At 37.1% G+C, this 18,139-nt stretch overlaps 1 protein-coding gene across 1 annotated transcript in view; it reads right to left on the reverse strand.

Annotated features, from left to right (window-relative positions):
- The window catches only part of LOC129730832 (lachesin-like), a 176,853-nt gene that overhangs the window by 77,996 nt on the left and 80,718 nt on the right, over positions 1 to 18,139 (reverse strand). The window contains exon 2 of the mRNA XM_055690420.1: positions 132 to 238. Within this exon, the coding sequence (XP_055546395.1) occupies positions 132 to 238 (107 nt within the window). The remainder of the gene's footprint in view (positions 1 to 131; positions 239 to 18,139) is intronic.

An 18,139-nucleotide genomic window follows, 5' to 3' on the forward strand; every position in this document is an offset into this window, starting at 1 on the left:
ATGAGGCAATGCACACTTCGAGAGTTCTTGAAATATTATATAATACATATAAATAATTTTGTGAATTATTTTCATGAAGTTTCATATAGGCAGACATACAAATAAATAACAAACATAACTGTAAGGCCCACCTTGTACGATCCTAAATTTTTCACCGAGCAGGCTAGCTTAACATTTCTTCCGGCAGGAACAGTGATGTTCTCGATAATATCGGTGAATTCCGGATCCTCCAGCACCGCTAGAACAAAGATAGACAAAAAGTCAATAAAATATGTGTAAAATGAACGTTTGCTATAATAAAGAATTGAGTTTCGCACAAGAAGGAATTTCCCTCTAAGATTCAAACTCCAAATCGGCTACCATCAAGTCGTGACTAAGAACCCACACTTCCCGTATTTCCTCGCCTTACGTCACGAATTCAGTGAAGTTTGTCTGTCTTTTTCATTAAACGTGAAATAACAGATATCGACAGAGGTGGAACAGCCGTCCTACAACGGAGTTGATGCTCGCAGATTTTTCTCCCACCCTGGTTCCAGCAGCCAAACACCCGCGGAATACTTTTTACGCTTATTCTGTTGCTCATTTCTTCCTGTCTGGCGATTCTCTATTTTGCTCACGAGTTGCAACCACGGCATTGCTCACGTACTACACTGCGACTGACAATCAATCCCCAGCACCATTCGAAGGAGTGATTGGCTGGCCAGCGCCCGGGATGAGGAAAAAGTTGGAACTCGGGTCGGCGAGGCTAAGATCCGTTAAGCCAAATTATCTTTCATTACCTCCGCAAACGGCGGAAAGGAGGTGAGAGTTTGTGCTAAGCAGTAGGGCTAGAGCTACCGGCATCCTACAGGCAGTTGGATAAAACTGACTTCCTCTAGGCTATCCCTAGTACACGGCTACTTCCGCCATGGCGTGGTCGTTCAAATCGGACCAAGATTGCGTTCCGAAATGATTGTTAGTAGGAAGCATTTTCATTTCGACGGAAATGATTCATGCCAGTCACGTTGTATTTTTTTAATTCAGCTCATACATGAAGCTCCGCTACAATTCGGTGGGGAGAATCTAGCGAATGAGGGCACGAGATGCGCCTGGAAGATATTATTTGTGCAGGTAGTGAATTGAAATTGCAGAAAAAAAGAAGGGGGAAGAGCAGAAGCTAGCACCAGAAACTGCAAAGAACTTGAACTGCTGATGGTGGCTTAATGCGGATAATGCGAATGCATGGTTTTACAACTACTCGAGCTCTTTGGAAAATTTCCGTATTATTCTAAATGATCTAAAAGTTTTCTAGCAGGGATTTGTTTTAGACTAATCAGCACATTCAATACAACTAGATATATTTTTTGACACTGTAGGTATGCCATTTTGATCGTAACATTTTTCTAACATTTGAAGATTTGAAAATATAAGAAACAATCGCATTTGACGATAAATGAACTTTTGACAGTTTGTAAAACTTGACAAAACTTTGCCTAATTCAGCGTTATTATATAAAATATTGTTGAGACGCCCAGAAAATTCTATAATTTTCAGGATAATTTAATTTCCACGACTGGTTTAAAACCACCATCAAATCCCACTAAATCTATTTTTTTCAGTCCAAAACAACCTTAATGGTGTCTTTGGAAGCAGTGTGCATCGTAATCGGATGTTTCTATAAAAAGTAAGTGTTATGATGACAATTTTCAACTTAGCAAATGATCTCGCCATTAAGTGAATAAAATAAACTTTCACTTTGTAATCTTTTCGCTCGATACATGTTCGTACGAAAATTTCTGGCATTTTACACCTCATAGCTACTGTTATGATTTCGCTAAACATATTACAACAAATCAACTACAAATATGGCTTTGGAACCCGTTTCAATTCCATCAATACTGTGCCGACTGACGAGAAAACATTTCACACGTATTATACACATGTAGCACATCACCGAACCACCCAAACCGTCATTATGTTTGCTCCCAATTTTTTCTCTTCGCCTATTGCTGCTTCAACACCACGAGGTCCATTATTCGCATTCAGTCGAACTTTTGTCCTGCTTTCTGTATTTCCATATTTCGATTTCCTGCTGTCAAGATATGTCAAGAAGAAAAACTTCCGCCTGCAAGTTTCTGAACTATGCTTCCAGAATAGCTGGTTTGGCGTTTTGACTCGTGTAAGAGACGGAAGGGAGAGGCTGTTCGAACGTTCCCCGCACCCAAGCATGTCTATACGGGTTGGATGGAAAGTTGGTTTCCATCATTGCCATGCGAGAGAAAAGTTGTGTGATGAATAAATCGCTAGCGAAACTTGCTTCCACACATTGCGCCACATGTAATAGTCGTTCACCTGTAAAAATATGTCATTAGGGTGAAAGTGTCCTGCGCAGCTTTCATCTCAGCCCTCTCATTCTCCCACGCACGCTCCTAGAGCCGATTGTGAAAGTAACGAAATCACGTCCGTCGTCTTGGCTGGTACTGGGGTGAATTCTTTTTATTTCGAAATGAAAAATGTCAACATACTCTCCAGGAAATACGGCGGGCGGAGTAGAAGACCAAGGTAACACAAATCATGAATTATTTATTGAATGGTGCTGCCGGCCTTTCTACTTTTGCCTCGCTGTAACAAACTCATTTTCGCGGAAGTGCAGCAAGCTCTATTCAGCGATTGAAAATGGGATTTTCGTAATTTGGTACACGCCAAGTTTGGCTTCCTGGAAATTTACGGCCGGATGTGATGTTTGTTCGAATACTATGGTAATTCGTCAGGGATGATGATGGTTGTAATTGCGGGAAATGCTTGTACATATTGTGAACATGAAATAATAAAGTTCGCACTTATCTGCGTTAGAAGTTCATATCCTAGAGGTTTTGAAGCTGTGTCAGGAAGTGGAGTGAGGTTGTCGGTGTGTTTAATTCTACGGGTAAACTAATAATATTTCGTTATTTTCTTCGTAAATCAGGAATGAACAAATATAACAAGAAAATATAAAACAACACACGAAACAACAATTAGCTAACTATTTTGATAATTAAGCTTTGTGTGATCATATAAGCTTAATCGTGGAGTAACTCAATGAACTAAAAGTCGGTATCATAAGGACGGAATCGCTTTTAATGTTTGCATTAAATAAAATGGATAATAATTGCCGATTGTTCGTGAGTTTACCTTAACACGCACTGACGAAACTACCCACGCAGGATCAATCATAGTAACCCATGAGTTAGCAGAAAAACATTGACAGTTCTATCAGTCCAACTCTAACCGTGATGGCGAAAACAGTTAAACTGCTCCGTTCAGAAGTGCGTGCGAGCAAAGAACGGTACCCCGTCTCGTCGAAACGGACATATTCCGGCATCTACAAAATCTTGGAACTATTGGACAACAATCAGAGCATCGACAGAAAGCCTGGTTCCGGACGGCCGAAGACCCTGAGCGACAAGAATCTCCTAAGTATACTGAAGAGGAAGGCTGCATCGCTGCGTGCGCTTTGCTGGGAGGCCCCAGCAACCGGTCAAACAGCGAAAGAGTACCTGGCAAACATTGGTTTCGGAGCTGCAGGCAATCACGCAACAGCAGCGGCGAATTTCGACGTGACGGTGGTGATGGACGTCGAGACCTTTCTCACCCTGGATAGCAACGACTGGTCAGGCGTTTCGTATTTTACTTTCCCCAAAAAGGTAGTGAGCCCCGAGGTAAAATTAATTTCACATACCAAGTTCCCCAAGAAGGTGCTGCTGTGGCTGACAACCAGCGTCAAGCGGATGTCAAAGCCGCTCTCCTTTCGCTCCGGACTGGCCGTAAACGATGAAATTTTTAGAACCAGGTTCCTGCCGAAAGTTGAATTGCTCATCGAGAAATAACATGAGCGCGAAGACGCGGTGTTCTTGCCAGATATGGCGTCGGCCCACTACTCGAAGCGATTGTTGTAGGAGATGGAACGGCTGAATATCGGTCTGGTACCCAAGCCGGCGAATCTGTTTATACTCTCCCAGTTGCGTCCCATCGAGAATTTCTGGGCAAACCTGAAGTGTACGATCTGCTCCAACAATTTTGTCGCTAAAACTGAGGAGAAAGGGATCTCGAGATTGACTTTTAATAGCTCAGGGTTCTTGATGTTTCTTACGAGAAAATTTCCAAATTTAAATAAGTTTAAATAAAACTGGCTTCGTTTGCCGAATAACGCGAACTTAGTTTTAAAATAAAAAATAATTTATCTGGCAACACTTCCAGTCAAAAACAATAATTTTATAGATTCCTTGGTTCATTTTCTTCCAAAATCCAGTATATTTCTCCCGAAATTCAGTATATTTTAGACGATTTACGTTTATAAATTGTAAGAAAAAAAAGGTTATGAAAAGTGTGCAATTTATTAATGAGGAGGGTTTTACAGAGCGGGGATTATTCTAATCGACAGCAAAATTGGGATTTTTTTCAAGAAGTAATCCTAGTTAATAAGCTCTCCACACTTTGTGACAAATCCGTGAAGGTCGTGTCCAAGTTATATGTACACTTCGTATGGAATGACGCATAAGCATGCAGCTAACGAAAAAAGAGTATAGTAGAGCACAGTTAAAATTAGAACAGAATCAGAGTTGAAGCAGAGTTACAGTGAGGCAGAGTTTGAGTTAGAGCAGCGTTGAAGTTAGAGCAGAGTTAGAGTTTAAGCAGAGTCAGAATTAGAGCAAAGTTGGGATTACAGCAAAATTAATGTTGGAGTTGGAGCAATGTTAAAGTTAGAGCAAAGTTAGAGCTAGAGCAGAGTCTGAGTTACAGTTAAGCAGAGTTAGAGCTGAGCAAAATCATTTCAAATCGCCTGGAAATACGCGAAAATTTAATCGACCAGTTTTGATTTGAATGAAACTTTGCACACGTATTTGGCTTAGCAAACTGAGCATTTTTCACAGGTGGAGAGATTTTTTACACCCATGAGTTACATTCTAAAACTGTCAGAGAATGAGTTGTAGCGAATCAAAAATGCATCATAGAGTGCGTCTTGAACTGTCCTACAGATCAGACGTTTTTTCGGTTGCTTGTGGACTGGTCTTTGACTGCCTATAGCTTCAAAGTTTGTGTTTTGTCAGTGTGTCTTTTAAAGACTACCTGAAAGTTATTTCCCATCAGTCTTTCTCAAGACTACCTACTTTTGAATTTAACATTTGTTTTAACTTTTTTCGTATCACCTGAAATGGCTGGACGGAAAAAGAAACCTCGCATCGCTGCGGGGAGGAAAAGAGAGGCATCTCTTTCTGACACATCGAGTGTCTGTAGTGACAATCCTTTTGATATTTTGCCTGAGCAAGAAGCTGGTGAAATGGAAGTTATTAATAATGAAACTATACAAAATATAAAATCTTCAAAAAAGGAGAAAGTTCCAGTTATTTTGATAACTATTTCTTCTGAATTTAATATATTCAAAAAGGAACTTTCAACGTTTGTTTCTGACGTTAAAGTTACCTATCAAATTGGCCATAGAGGTGAATGTCGCTCATTAGCCGACTACGTAAAAGGTCGTGATCGTCTTGTTCAGTATTTAACTGACAAGATGTACAAATTTTTTACATATGACACCAAGAACGCCAAGCCGTTCAAGGTTGTCTTGAAAGGTCTCACCAACGATCAAACCGTTGATGAGATCAAACTTACTTTAACAGAATTACTTGGCATAGCCCCTAACAGATCAAAGTCATGTATGTAGTGATTTGATCACACATGCTGACTTTGATTCTGACCATCTTCCAATAACTTTTTCTTTATCACATGAATCAGTTTTAAACCCTATGAGCTCTGTTTTCAATTATAACAAGGCTAATTGGGAAAGATACAAAACTCATATTGAGAGAAATTTCAATAATAAGCTTGATTTACAAAACGAAGTGAATATTGATTCCGCTTTGGAAGCATTAAAATGTGCAATTGTTGATGCCAGGAATTATTCTGTTCCAAAGGCTCAAGTGAAATTTGATTCATCAATAATTGACGAAAATCTTCAACTTCTAATTCGTTTGAAAAATGTCCGCAGACGTCAATATCAACGTTCTCGTGACCCTGTTTTTAAAACTATTTATAAAGATTTACAGAAAGAGATTAAACATAGATTTACTCTTCTGAGAAATCAAAATTTTGAGACTAAAGTTGAAAAATTGAAACCATATTCAAAACCATTTTGGAAGCTGTCGAAGATTCTTAAGAAACCTTCAAAGCCTATTCCAGTTTTAAAAGATGGTGAACGTTTTCTTGTATCCAATGAACAAAAGGCTCAAAGACTTGCTCAGCAGTTTGAGAGTGTTCATAACTGAAATTTGAATTTTGTGAGTCCAATTGAAAATGAAGTCACACGTCAATTTGATTTAATTTCTTCCCAGAATTTTTTACCTGCAGAAATAATTGAAACTAACTTGAATGAGATTAAATCAATTATTAAAAATTTCAAAAATATGAAAGCACCTGGTGACGATGGAATCTTTAATATACTAATCAAACATCTCCCTGAGAGCACAATGGAATTTTCGGTGAAAACTTTCAATTGCTGCTTCAAAATTGCATATTTTCCCAAATTATGGAAAAATGCAAAAATTACTCCCATTTTAAAACCGGATAAGAACCCAGCTGAAGTTTCAAGTTATCGACCAATCAGTTTGCTTTCTTCAATAAGTAAACTGTTTGAGAGAATTATTCTTAACAGAATGATGTCACACATCAACGAAAATTCAATTTTTGCAAATGAACAGTTTGGATTTTGCCATGGGCATTCCACAACTCATCAATTGCTCAGAGTTACTAATATGATACGAGCTAACAAATCTGAAGGTTATTCCACTGGAGCTGCTCTTTTAGACATAGAAAAAGCATTCGACAGTGTTTGGCATAAAGGTTTGATTGCGAAATTGCAAACTTTTAATTTTCCAATTTTCCTAATCAAAATTTTAAAAAATTATCTTACTGATCGAACTCTGCAGGTTGTCTATCAGAATTCAAAATCTGATAGATTTCCTGTCAGAGCAGGTGTACCTCAAGGTTCAGTCTTGGGTCCAGTACTGTACAACATATTCACTTCAGATCTTCCTGATTTGCCTCCAGGATGCACAAAGTCATTGTTCTGCGATGACACAAGCATTTCCGTAAAAGGAAAAAGTCTTCGTGTCATATGCAGTCGATTGCAGAAAAGTTTAGATATTTTTTCTTCCTACTTGCAAAAGTGGAAAATCTCTCCCAATGCTTCTAAAACTCAAATGATAATTTTTCCGCATAAGCCTAGGGCTTCTTTCCTCAAGCCAAACAATAATCACGTTGTCAAGATGAATGGGGTTATTTTAAGTTGGTCCGACAAGGTTAAGTACTTGGGACTAATTTATGATAAAAAACTTATTTTCAAAGAGCACATTGAGAGTATACAAGCCAAGTGCATCAAATATACGAGATGTTTATATCCTCTCATTAACAGGAATTCTAAACTTTGTTTAAAGAACAAACTTTTGATTTACAAACAAATTTTTAGACCAGCAATGCTTTATGCTGTACCGATCTGGTCAAGTTGCTGTTCAACAAGGAAGAAAACGCTCCAAAGGATTCAGAATAAAATTCTGAAAATGATTTTGAAGCGTCCTCCTTGGTTTGGTACACTCGAATTACATAGACTTACTGGTGTTGAACCATTAGAAGCTATGTCAAATAAAATTATTAACAATTTTCGACAAAAATCGTTGCAATCCTCAATTGCTACGATAAGCTTTCTTTATAGCCAATAAGTTAGCAATTAAGTTAGTTGTAAGTTTACTTCACCTTTTCTGACAAGTAGGTTTAAATCCCTACGAATGATAAGTCCTAATTGCGAAAGCAAACAAATCCTAACAATTAAAATTACAAATTTCTAGCAGTGTTGAGAAGTCACCATTTGTGATTGGACACACATACTCATTATTTACTAATATTTATCATAAATACTTAAGCTACTAACGAATCCCCCCTTAAAAAAAAATGCATCATAAAAAAATATCCACTGTACAAAAAAAATTTTTTTTGACCAAAAAAAATTAAAAATAAACATTAAATTTTAATTTAAAAAAAAAAACAGAGTTGAATTTTTTTTATATTTTTTTTTAAAGAAACTTGACGTTAATACGCAAGTTTTAAAAAAAGTCCAGGATGGAGAAATGAAAAATAATTTTTTATGGTAGATTAATTTTTTTATGAAAATTATAATTCAAACATTTTTCAAAATATTTGTATTCTGATGATTTTAAAAGATGCAGAGAGTCATTTTGAATCAAGAAGCTCTTGATAGTAAACATTCTAAAGGCATCGGTTTTCGAGTTATTTCTAATTTAAGCTCGAAAAATTATAATTATTTGGGAAAATACACGTTTTACTTAATTTGTCCATGGTTCTTCAGCAAAATCCATACGTTCATTGGAATGCTTGATCAAAACTATACAGTTCATTCTTTGACAACAAAACGATTGGGCGAACGGTTCTCAAGAAAAGAGTTAAATGTTCTAAGTGATATAAATATATATAAGAATCAAATATTTATTTTCGAGTTTTATTATCTTAGGAACATATTTTTTTGTGACATAGATATTAGAGATGGTCAGGTTTCGGGTTTTCAAACCCGAAACCCGAACTCGACCCGTACCCGTCGGGCTCGGGTTTGTAAATTTTTGAAAGTGTCGGGTTCGGGTCGGGTTCGGGTTTGAAACTTTTTGAAGGTGTCGGGTACGGGTCGGGTTCGGGTTCGATGGTAAAAAATTTTCGGGTTCAGGTCGGGTTCGGGTTCAAAAAAAGGTCGGGTTTAGGCCTGGAAACCCGAAACCCGACTATATCAAATAAGCATTTTTGTAAGATAATGATGTCTAATTTCATGCAACTGTGAAAATCACTAACATTTCAATATCATTCGAGGCTCAAAGCTTCAGGGCAGCCTCAAGTCGGTACAAAAAATCTACCCTCCAAAAAAAATCTCGGGTTCGGGTTTCACAGTTTCGGGTTCGGGTATTACAAAAATAAAATTTGCGGGCCCGGGTCGAGTTCGGGTTTGATCGAAAAAAAAGTTTCGGGTTCGGGTCGGGTTCGGGTTTCAATCGAAAAAAAAAATCGAGTACGGGTCGGGTACGGGTTTGAAAAAAGCCAAACCCGACCATCTCTAATAGATACTTTACAGAACTAGTTTCACCTCATATTTTATATACATCATAAGTAAATGATTCGTCATCTTTTGAAAACAGCTTCGTTTGTATCTTATTTGCTGAAATCGGAACAAAAGAGTAATACTTTTGTGTGGCAGCTATTATTATAGGTTTTTTTTTAACACAACATTTATTTGACACGGCACAATACCCATTATAAATTTTTTGAAAATATTGCTCCATTCTGTTACTCCTTGTTCATATCCTCCATACGATACCCAACTAAATGACATTTTTGATGAATTTTTATTATTTTTCTGATTAGACCAATCATACAATTCTTTTGCGCTTGTAATGGGATGTTCATGTTCTTTAGCTAAACTTGCATTTCTTGTCATTCGTTTTAATGTGCCACGAATTGCATCGCATGGGCCTTTACCATGAGATTTCGCAAAAAACGCCACTCTGCATCGGCGTTATATTTTGTTTTGAACTTGCAAAGACTTCCAAAGTTTTTTCTATTTTTATATTGTGAGGCAGCTCCATCAGACATTAATATCGCTTTTTCAACTGTATTGTTGTTTTCAAAAAACTCAATAATTTGGCAATGAACACCTGAACCGCAACAGTATCATGATGGAGTACTTCCGATATTATGCTGAAGCTGATATTCTTAAGTGTTCCAGATTCTGAATAGTAAACAACGAAGGGATGAATGGTGGCTTGACTATTATTCCAATAACTACACGAATCACAAATTGATAAAGACGTATTAAAATTAGCTTGACTGTTCAAAAATTTTAATTTTGCAATAACGTTTTCGTTTAATTTGCGTAAGCTTGATGAGCACCGATGATCAGGAAAGGGTTTTCAGCATTTGGGCTTGGTGTATTCCATTTTCACTTTATTCATCTTCACAAAATGCAAACTGTTACTAACACATCTGGAGTAGTGCAATCGTATTTATATACGAAAACAGATATTATAGGTAACCCAGTAGTTATTGGTTGCGTACTTTACAAACAGTTGTTATTAGTAAACAAGTAGGACAAACATATTATTTTATAAAACATTCGGCAAGGGGGAACGTGTAGGTAGGTTTCGCGCTTCAGTTATTTATCCAATCGTTTTGTTGTCAAGGAATGAATTGTATATTTTTGATCAAGCATTCCAATTTACCACAAAAGATCAAAACAATGGTCGCAGTGGTCCAAATCTTACAAAAAAAAGCATTCCAATGAACGTATGGTTTTTGCTGGAGAACCATGGACAAATTAAGAAAAACGTGTAGTTTCCGAAATATTAATAAGTTTTCGAGCTTAAATTCAAAATAACTCGAAAACCGATGCCTTTAGAATGTTTACTACCAAGAGCTTTTTGATTCGAAATGAATCTTTGCATCTTTTAAAATCATCAGAATACAAATATTTTGGAAAATGTTTAAATTAGAATTTTTATAAAAAAAATTATCATAAAAAATATTTTTCATTTCTTCATCCTGGACTTTCAACTTTTTTTTTAAATTGAAAATTAATGTTTATTTTAAATTCTTTTGGTCAAAAAAATTTTTTTTTGTACAGTGTATATTTTTTATGGTGCAATTTTAATTCCCTATAACTCATTCTCAGAAAGTTTTTCTATACAACCAACGGTTTCTAGGCGCAAATGCTTCGAATGAAACCTATGCCAAAAGGCATACGCCCTTTTAGAATGTAACTCATGGGTGTAAAAAATGTCTCCATCTGTGAAAAATGCTCAGTTTGCTAAGCCAAATACGTGTGCAAAGTTTCATTCAAATCAAAAATGGTCGATATTCGACCATAGGTCATTTGGCGCGATCTTGCTCAGCTAGAGCAGAGTTGAAGTTAGAACATAGGTAGTGTAAGAGTAAAGTTAGAGTTAGAGTGAGGTTGGAGTTAGAGTAAAATCAGAGTTTATTTATTTAAGGTCTTAATGAAGTTAGAGTAAAGTTAGAGTTGGAGTACGTTAGAGTTAGAGTAAAGTTAGAGTTTGGGTTAAGTTAGACTTAGAATGAGGTTTATTTATTTGGGGTCTTCATGCAGTTAAAGTAAAGTTAGAGTTGAAGTAACGTTAGGGGCCGTTCCTAAACCACGTGGTCATATTTTCATCACTTTTCCCCCAGCCCCCCGTGGTCTTTCGTGGTGTTTTGGCCAACCCCCCCCCCCCCTTTGCGACTTTAACCACGTGGTCTTTTTATTTGTCAAGTGCCAAAAATTCGCTTAAAATTTTTACATTTCTATTATTAAACTTTCAGCACATTCTATATTTCTAGAATGAAAAAACTTCATTCTTGACTTGGTGGCAACAATAAATTATAAGTTAAGAAATAGACCACGTGGTCATTTCGTTTACCCCCCACCCCTTCCTTGGTCTTTTTAATAACCCCCCCGTCCCCCTCTTTATGACCACGTGGTTTAAGAACGGCCCCTTAGAGTTGGAATAAAGTTCGAGAGTAAAGTTAGAGTTAGAGTAACGTTAGAGTTAGAGTAAAGTTAGAGTTAGAGTGAAATTAGAGTTAGAGTAAAGTTGGAGTTAGAGTAAAGTTAGAGTTAAAGTAAAGCTAGAGTTAGAGTAAAGTTAGAGTTAGAGTAAAGCAAGAGTTAGAGTAAAGCTAGAGTTAGAGTATATTTAGAGTTATTAGAGTATATGTAGAGTTATAGTAAATTAAGAGTTAGAGTACAGTAAAGTTAAAGTAGAGTACAGTTAGAGTATAGTAAAGTTAGAGTAGAGTAAAGTTAGAGTAGAGTAAAGTTAGAGTAGAGTAAAGTTAGAGTAGAGTAAAGTTAGAGTACAGTAAAGTTAGAGTAGAGTAGAGTAGAGTAGAGTAGAGTAGAGTAGAGTAGAGTAGAGTAGAGTAGAGTAGAGTAGAGTAGAGTAGAGTAGAGTAGAGTAGAGCAAAGCTAGAGTAGAGTAGAGTAGAGTAGAGTAGAGTAGAGTAGAGTAGAGTAGAGTAGAGCAGAGTAGAGTAGAGTAGAGTAGAGTAGAGTAGAGTAGAGTAGAGTAGAGTAGAGTAGAGTAGAGTAGAGTAGAGTAGAGTAGAGTAGAGTAGAGTAGAGTAGAGTAGAGTAGAGTAGAGTAGAGTAGAGTAGAGTAGAGTAGAGTAGAGTAGAGTAGAGTAGAGTAGAGTAGAGTAGAGTAGAGTAGAGTAGAGTAGAGTAGAGTAGAGTAGAGTAGAGTAGAGTAGAGTAGAGTAGAGTAGAGTAGAGTAGAGTAGAGTAGAGTAGAGTAGAGTAGAGTAGAGTAGAGTAGAGTAGAGTAGAGTAGAGTAGAGTAGAGTAGAGTAGAGTAGAGTAGAGTAGAGTAGAGTAGAGTAGAGTAGAGTAGAGTAGAGTAGAGTAGAGTAGAGTAGAGTAGAGTAGAGTAGAGTAGAGTAGAGCAGAGTAGAGTAAAGTAGAGTAGAGTAGAGTAAAGTAGAGTAGAGTAGAGTAGAGTAGAGTAGAGTAGAGTAGAGTAGAGTAGAGTAGAGTAGAGTAGAGTAGAGTAGAGTAGAGTAGAGTAGAGTAGAGTACAGTACAGTACAGTAGAGTAGAGTAGAGTAGAGTAGAGTAGAGTAGAGTAGAGTAGAGTAGAGTAGAGTAGAGTAGAGTAGAGTAGAGTAGAGTAGAGTAGAGTAGAGTAGAGTAGAGAAGAGTAGAGTAGAGTAGAGTAGAGTAGAGTAGAGTAGAGTAGAGTAGAGTAGAGTAGAGTAGAGTAGAGTAGAGTAGAGTAGAGTAGAGTAGAGTAGAGTAGAGTAGAGTAGAGTAGAGTAGAGTAGAGTAGAGTAGAGTAGAGTAGAGTAGAGTAGAGTAGAGTAGAGTAGAGTAGAGTAGAGTAGAGTAGAGTAGAGTAGAGTAGAGTAGAGTAGAGTAGAGTAGAGTAGAGTAGAGTAGAGTAGAGTAGAGTAGAGTAGAGTAGAGTAGAGTAGAGTAGAGTAGAGTAGAGTAGAGTAGAGTAGAGTAGAGTAGAGTAGAGTAGAGTGGAGTAGAGTAGAGTAGAGTAGAGTAGAGTAGAGTAGAGTAGAGTAGAGTAGAGTAGAGTAGAGTAGAGTAGAGTAGATTTCCCATATTTTTCCATACATATGTCATCATACTGGTCGAAACTTAGAATGAGTTTTTTATTTAATGACAATTAGAGCACAGGCAAATAGACTTGCCTTTCCGAAGAAAAATCCCAAAGATTCTTCGTCCTTGTTGAAAGCGTTACACTTATGTGCCCCCATGTGAGCTTATTGCCTACTAACTAATTTTCGTAAAAACGGTTCTTCACTTAGCTTTTAGCGACATCACGGCATTACTGCCTACTAAACGAAATTTTAAAATAATCTTTATTTTTCTGGACTAAGAAATCGTAGCACGTAGCAATTTGTTTGTAATTAGAGTATCAATAAATGGTATTAAATTTATTATAGAAGTTTAGATCAGATTAGATTAGATTAGATTAGACTGATTGGGCATCGCCGTTATATTGATAGTGTGCATTTTCAAATTGCTCATCGACAAAAGATAAAACAACAGAAAGATTTTAAAATAATTAACAACCCATTCACTCTATGCAGAGGAAACATTGCACTTTCCCATTAACTGAATAACTAGCTAGCGTTGATTGCACTGTAGGTGGATGAGAGTGTTTTCCAAAATCACTTCTTCTCGGTGTTGTTTAGTAAACCCAAAACACATCGTTTGCCTCGCAGCAACTCGAATTCACAAAATCAATGGATATTGTCTCCCTGTTTAGTGTACGATGGTAATCGGTATGTCCGGGTGGTGGTGGGCCGGGCTTGCTGCATTGCCAGTATTTAGCGTATGGCTTACTCCGAGACAACACCCCCACCCCGAGCGCACGAGGGTCACAGTATGTCCCAGCCAGACCATAAATTTTCGCACACGCCTACCCATTCCATCGCCACTCAACACCATCGTTGCAAGGGACCGGCTACGGCAAACCGGAAGGCATGGCGAATGCCGAAAGAGAAAAGGATACAATTGTAATTCAATTAAGCTTGATACTGAAAATGGTGATTCAACCTAATTTCGGTCTTATGTTACGAGAATACGGGATGAAAATTTCATTTCACCGTTTTGTGTCTTTTGCCGCTGGCTAGATTGCCCGATCCTGATTCTTTGCACCTTTCACCGGGGCACGAATCGCGTTAGAGGATTGGTAGCGAGTCTGTGTCCGTCCGAGTCCCTTTCTCCCTGTTGCTCGATATGAATGGGTGTATGTCGACTGGTCCTCGTCACGAGGCAATATATTTTCTTTTAATATTCTATAACTGTCGACAGTTGGAGCAAATAAAATTAAAGGCTTCCTTTCCACTGTAGTGGCCAGCATCGTCCTGTGGGGTAGCTCGGAGGCTTATTGGCCGGTTGATCGGATGTAATCAGCGGAAACTGTAATCCAATAGACGGTGTAGTGCAGCATCAGGGGTTTTTTGTTTTGTGTGAAACGTGACGGACAGTTGATAACGTGGATGGATCAGGATCACTGGTATTTAAAAAAATAGCGGAGGTTGGGAGTTTTATTTCCTGGATTGCAGTAAGTAAAATAATATAAAAACTTAAAGTTGTTGTTACAGAATTCACTTTATTTTCATACCTACAGTCCCACAAAATGTGCAACTGCAACTACACTCCCATTTGCCACATATTCTCCCATTTCCGGTACAGTTCTCGACTGTGTCCCTTGGGTAGCTATTCAAATTTGCATCGCAATGAATGAAACCATCAACTTCCGGGGTTTCGTACCCCACTGACACGACGAAAGTTCTTACCCAATATTTTATGCAAGCTCAACATGTAAGTGAGAAGGCTGCGTGAGATGTAGCTTCGCCAGAAACATCGAAAACATCCGGTCCGATTTTCCATTTTACTTTTTCACTCACTTTCGATTGCATATTTTTTCAAATTAGACACGCATGGCATCGCCCTTGTGTTGTGCCACACTGCACTGATATCTGTTTCTGGATTTCGCTTGCTCTCTACCAATCCGTTCTACGGTCAAAAGTGATAAAAGCTTTTCTCTCTAACCTCTGTCTGTTGCAACGATATGGTTTGGTAACGAATTGAGTTAACTCCCACACAAAAATTCTCGCTATTCAATAAACATAAACTTTTCACGGGGAAAACTTCTCTAGTTTAGTGCTTTGTCGCCGCGACCACTTACTGCCACACGACACCGGCACAGTTGCTCCTGGGCTCGGTGCATTGTGCACTTTGTAGGAATTCATGGAGAAAGTCACAGATTTGCTAGGAGGGTAGACTTATGGCATTGTTGTTGTTGTTCGTTGACAATTCGGGTTCTCTTCCATGCGCATAATATTCGAACGAATTCAGGGCGTCATTGCGTTGCAGCACAATAAACATGATTGTTTTTCTGAATTGGCATGATATGAGCTGTCAATAAACGGGACTAGATTTTCTCTATAACTGGAAAGAGAAAACTTCCATTTTTGAGTCAATTTCAATACTCAATTAAGTTGTATCAAATTGATTGTATGATCACGTAACGTTGATGAGTTTCGCTCGTAGTTCTTGAATCTGCTACATTATGTGTTTGAATGTTTTTTTTTGTTAAATTAGGTACAGTGTAGAGAAGGGTGTCCCAAAAAAAATCGATGTTGAAAAAGTCAAGGTGCTCAGTCCTAAATTGAAAGATAATGTTAATTATAGCATTTTTGTAAAACATTTTGACTTTCTAAAAAATTGTTTTCAGGTTGCCCAAACGTGATTTATGAAAAAATGACTTTTTTAAGCTAAAAACCCACTCTTTTGCACTTTTTTCAATTCTGTTCGATTCCCAAATTTTTCCATGTATTTTTTTATTTTTTGGGGCTGTTCTTGAATATTTTGCATGGTTTAGTTCAGCATTGCATTCAGATTTTTGACTCCCAGAGCCCATTAAACATCACAAAAAAAAATAATTTTTCTAATAATTTGCAGATACAACCTTACAAAACACAAATAAAAAAAATTTTTCATCAAGAACTAAAATTTTAATTGCAAAGCGGGATTTACGACGAAAGTTGACATGCAAAAAGATACTTGATATCTTATCGGGGAGCTGAGATATTGGCATTTTTCTTTGTGATGGAAAACTATGCATTTTGACAAATATGGTAAATAACTGTTTTATTTTGAGAGACAAAAAATAACAATGTTCAGAAAACAAATGCATTTTTGGATGGCTGATAACTTAGTAGAAGGTTTAAAAATTCGGAAAAATTTGCGAAAAAAGCTAGAACGGATATTGTGATTTTTAGTGCCTTCTATTAGAAAACTCAATGTTGCTCGTAATATATAAGAGATAGAAACATGATGTCTTCGGTAAAGTTTCTTGTTTTCATATAACCAAAAACTTCGTCGAAGACACCTTCTTATTCTGATTAAAAAGTAAATTTTTTATCTCACTCATAGGTGGATTGGTCACCTATCTTTCTACATTGAAAGATGCATTTTTGAATATCCTGAAACTCCTCCGAACATACCTTATGGCTATAATCAATATTTGAATCACTATTTGGGAAATTATACGCACAAACGGCAAAATAAAACACTGTGCCATGGAGATATTGAGCTTTAGAGGCATTTTTGACAAAATGCAAAGTTTTTCATCACATGTATAAACGCCAATATCTCAGCCCCCCGATAAGACATCAAGGATCTTTTTTCATGTAAATTTTCGTCTTGAATCCGCTTTGCAGTAAAAATTTCAGTTCTTGGTCAAAAAAATGTTTTATATGTGTTTTGAAAGGGTTTATCTGCAAATTAGGAGAAAAATTCACTTTTTTGTGATGTTCAATGGGCCCTGAGAGTCAAATAACTGAATGCGATGCTGAACCAAACCATGCAAAATATTCAAAAACAACCCCACAAAAATAAAAAAATATATGGACAAATTTAGGAATCGAACGGATTTGAAAAAAAGAGCAGAAGAGTGGTTTTGTAGCTTGAAAAAGACATTTTTTTCATAAATCACGTTTGGGCAACCTGAAAACGATTTTTTAGAAAGTTGAAATGTTCTACAAAAATGCTATAAATAACATTATCTTTCAATTTAGGGCTGAGCAGATTGACATTTGAACATCGATTTTTTTTTTTTTTTTGGGACAGCCTATGTAGAGTTAGTACAAAGCACAAACTATGAGTGATTTGTATGCATAAAAAATAATATTGCTAAATTAAACAAGAATTATTAAACCATTATTTTTAACTTTGAACTATATTTGTACGAATTGTTTCGTTTTCAACAGCATCCTGCACTAACATTTATTCTTCTCATTCCCAGTACAATCTCGTAATTGCACAAAGCTTCCATATGCATATGTTCCGGTGCAACTATCCATCCTAGCAAATCCGTTTCGTCAAATTGTGTAACGACAGTAATGCTTCAAGCTCTATTAGTAATTTAAATGATATCACAACAAAATGGGTGGTTTCTGTTTGCCACATAACTGAAAGCAAATCCCTTTCCAATAGGTAGGTATCTGTATCCGATCCAGGAAGTATGGTGCAGTATAAAGACACCATAACGAGGGTATAGGTCATATTGAGATCTCTGGTGAGTCTATGAATAATAATAACAACATTAAGAACATAGTCGACGATGTAATAAAAACAACGTTGCATGTCTGCCGAGAGCTTGACAGTGTATTGTTGCCCAACTGAATAGGCCGAAAAGAAAAATATCGTATCATCTTCCTTTGATATGCTATTACTTTGAAGTATATGATACTTGATTCGTTCGTAGAGCATGAATTGTTCAGCGTAGCAATTTCATTGCACATATCTGTTCAAGGTTAGCGCGTTCACACACAGATACCCAAATTATCTACCAACTGCGTCGAAAGATCCAGAAATAGCGATAACATCAACCAAGCACTTCCTGTCTCCTAAGCCTTAATAGCTCGGCCCGCTTCCTCTGGACTGAAATTGAGCAAATCGCTTTTTCCCGTCATAAAGTACTTATTTTAATCTCGACCGCAAAGCCGACCCGTTTGCCTCTGCAATAACGTCAACCATTGATTCCAGATCAAT

This window comes from Wyeomyia smithii, chromosome 3, assembly GCF_029784165.1.
Source record: "Wyeomyia smithii strain HCP4-BCI-WySm-NY-G18 chromosome 3, ASM2978416v1, whole genome shotgun sequence".
NCBI lineage: Eukaryota > Metazoa > Arthropoda > Insecta > Diptera > Culicidae > Wyeomyia > Wyeomyia smithii.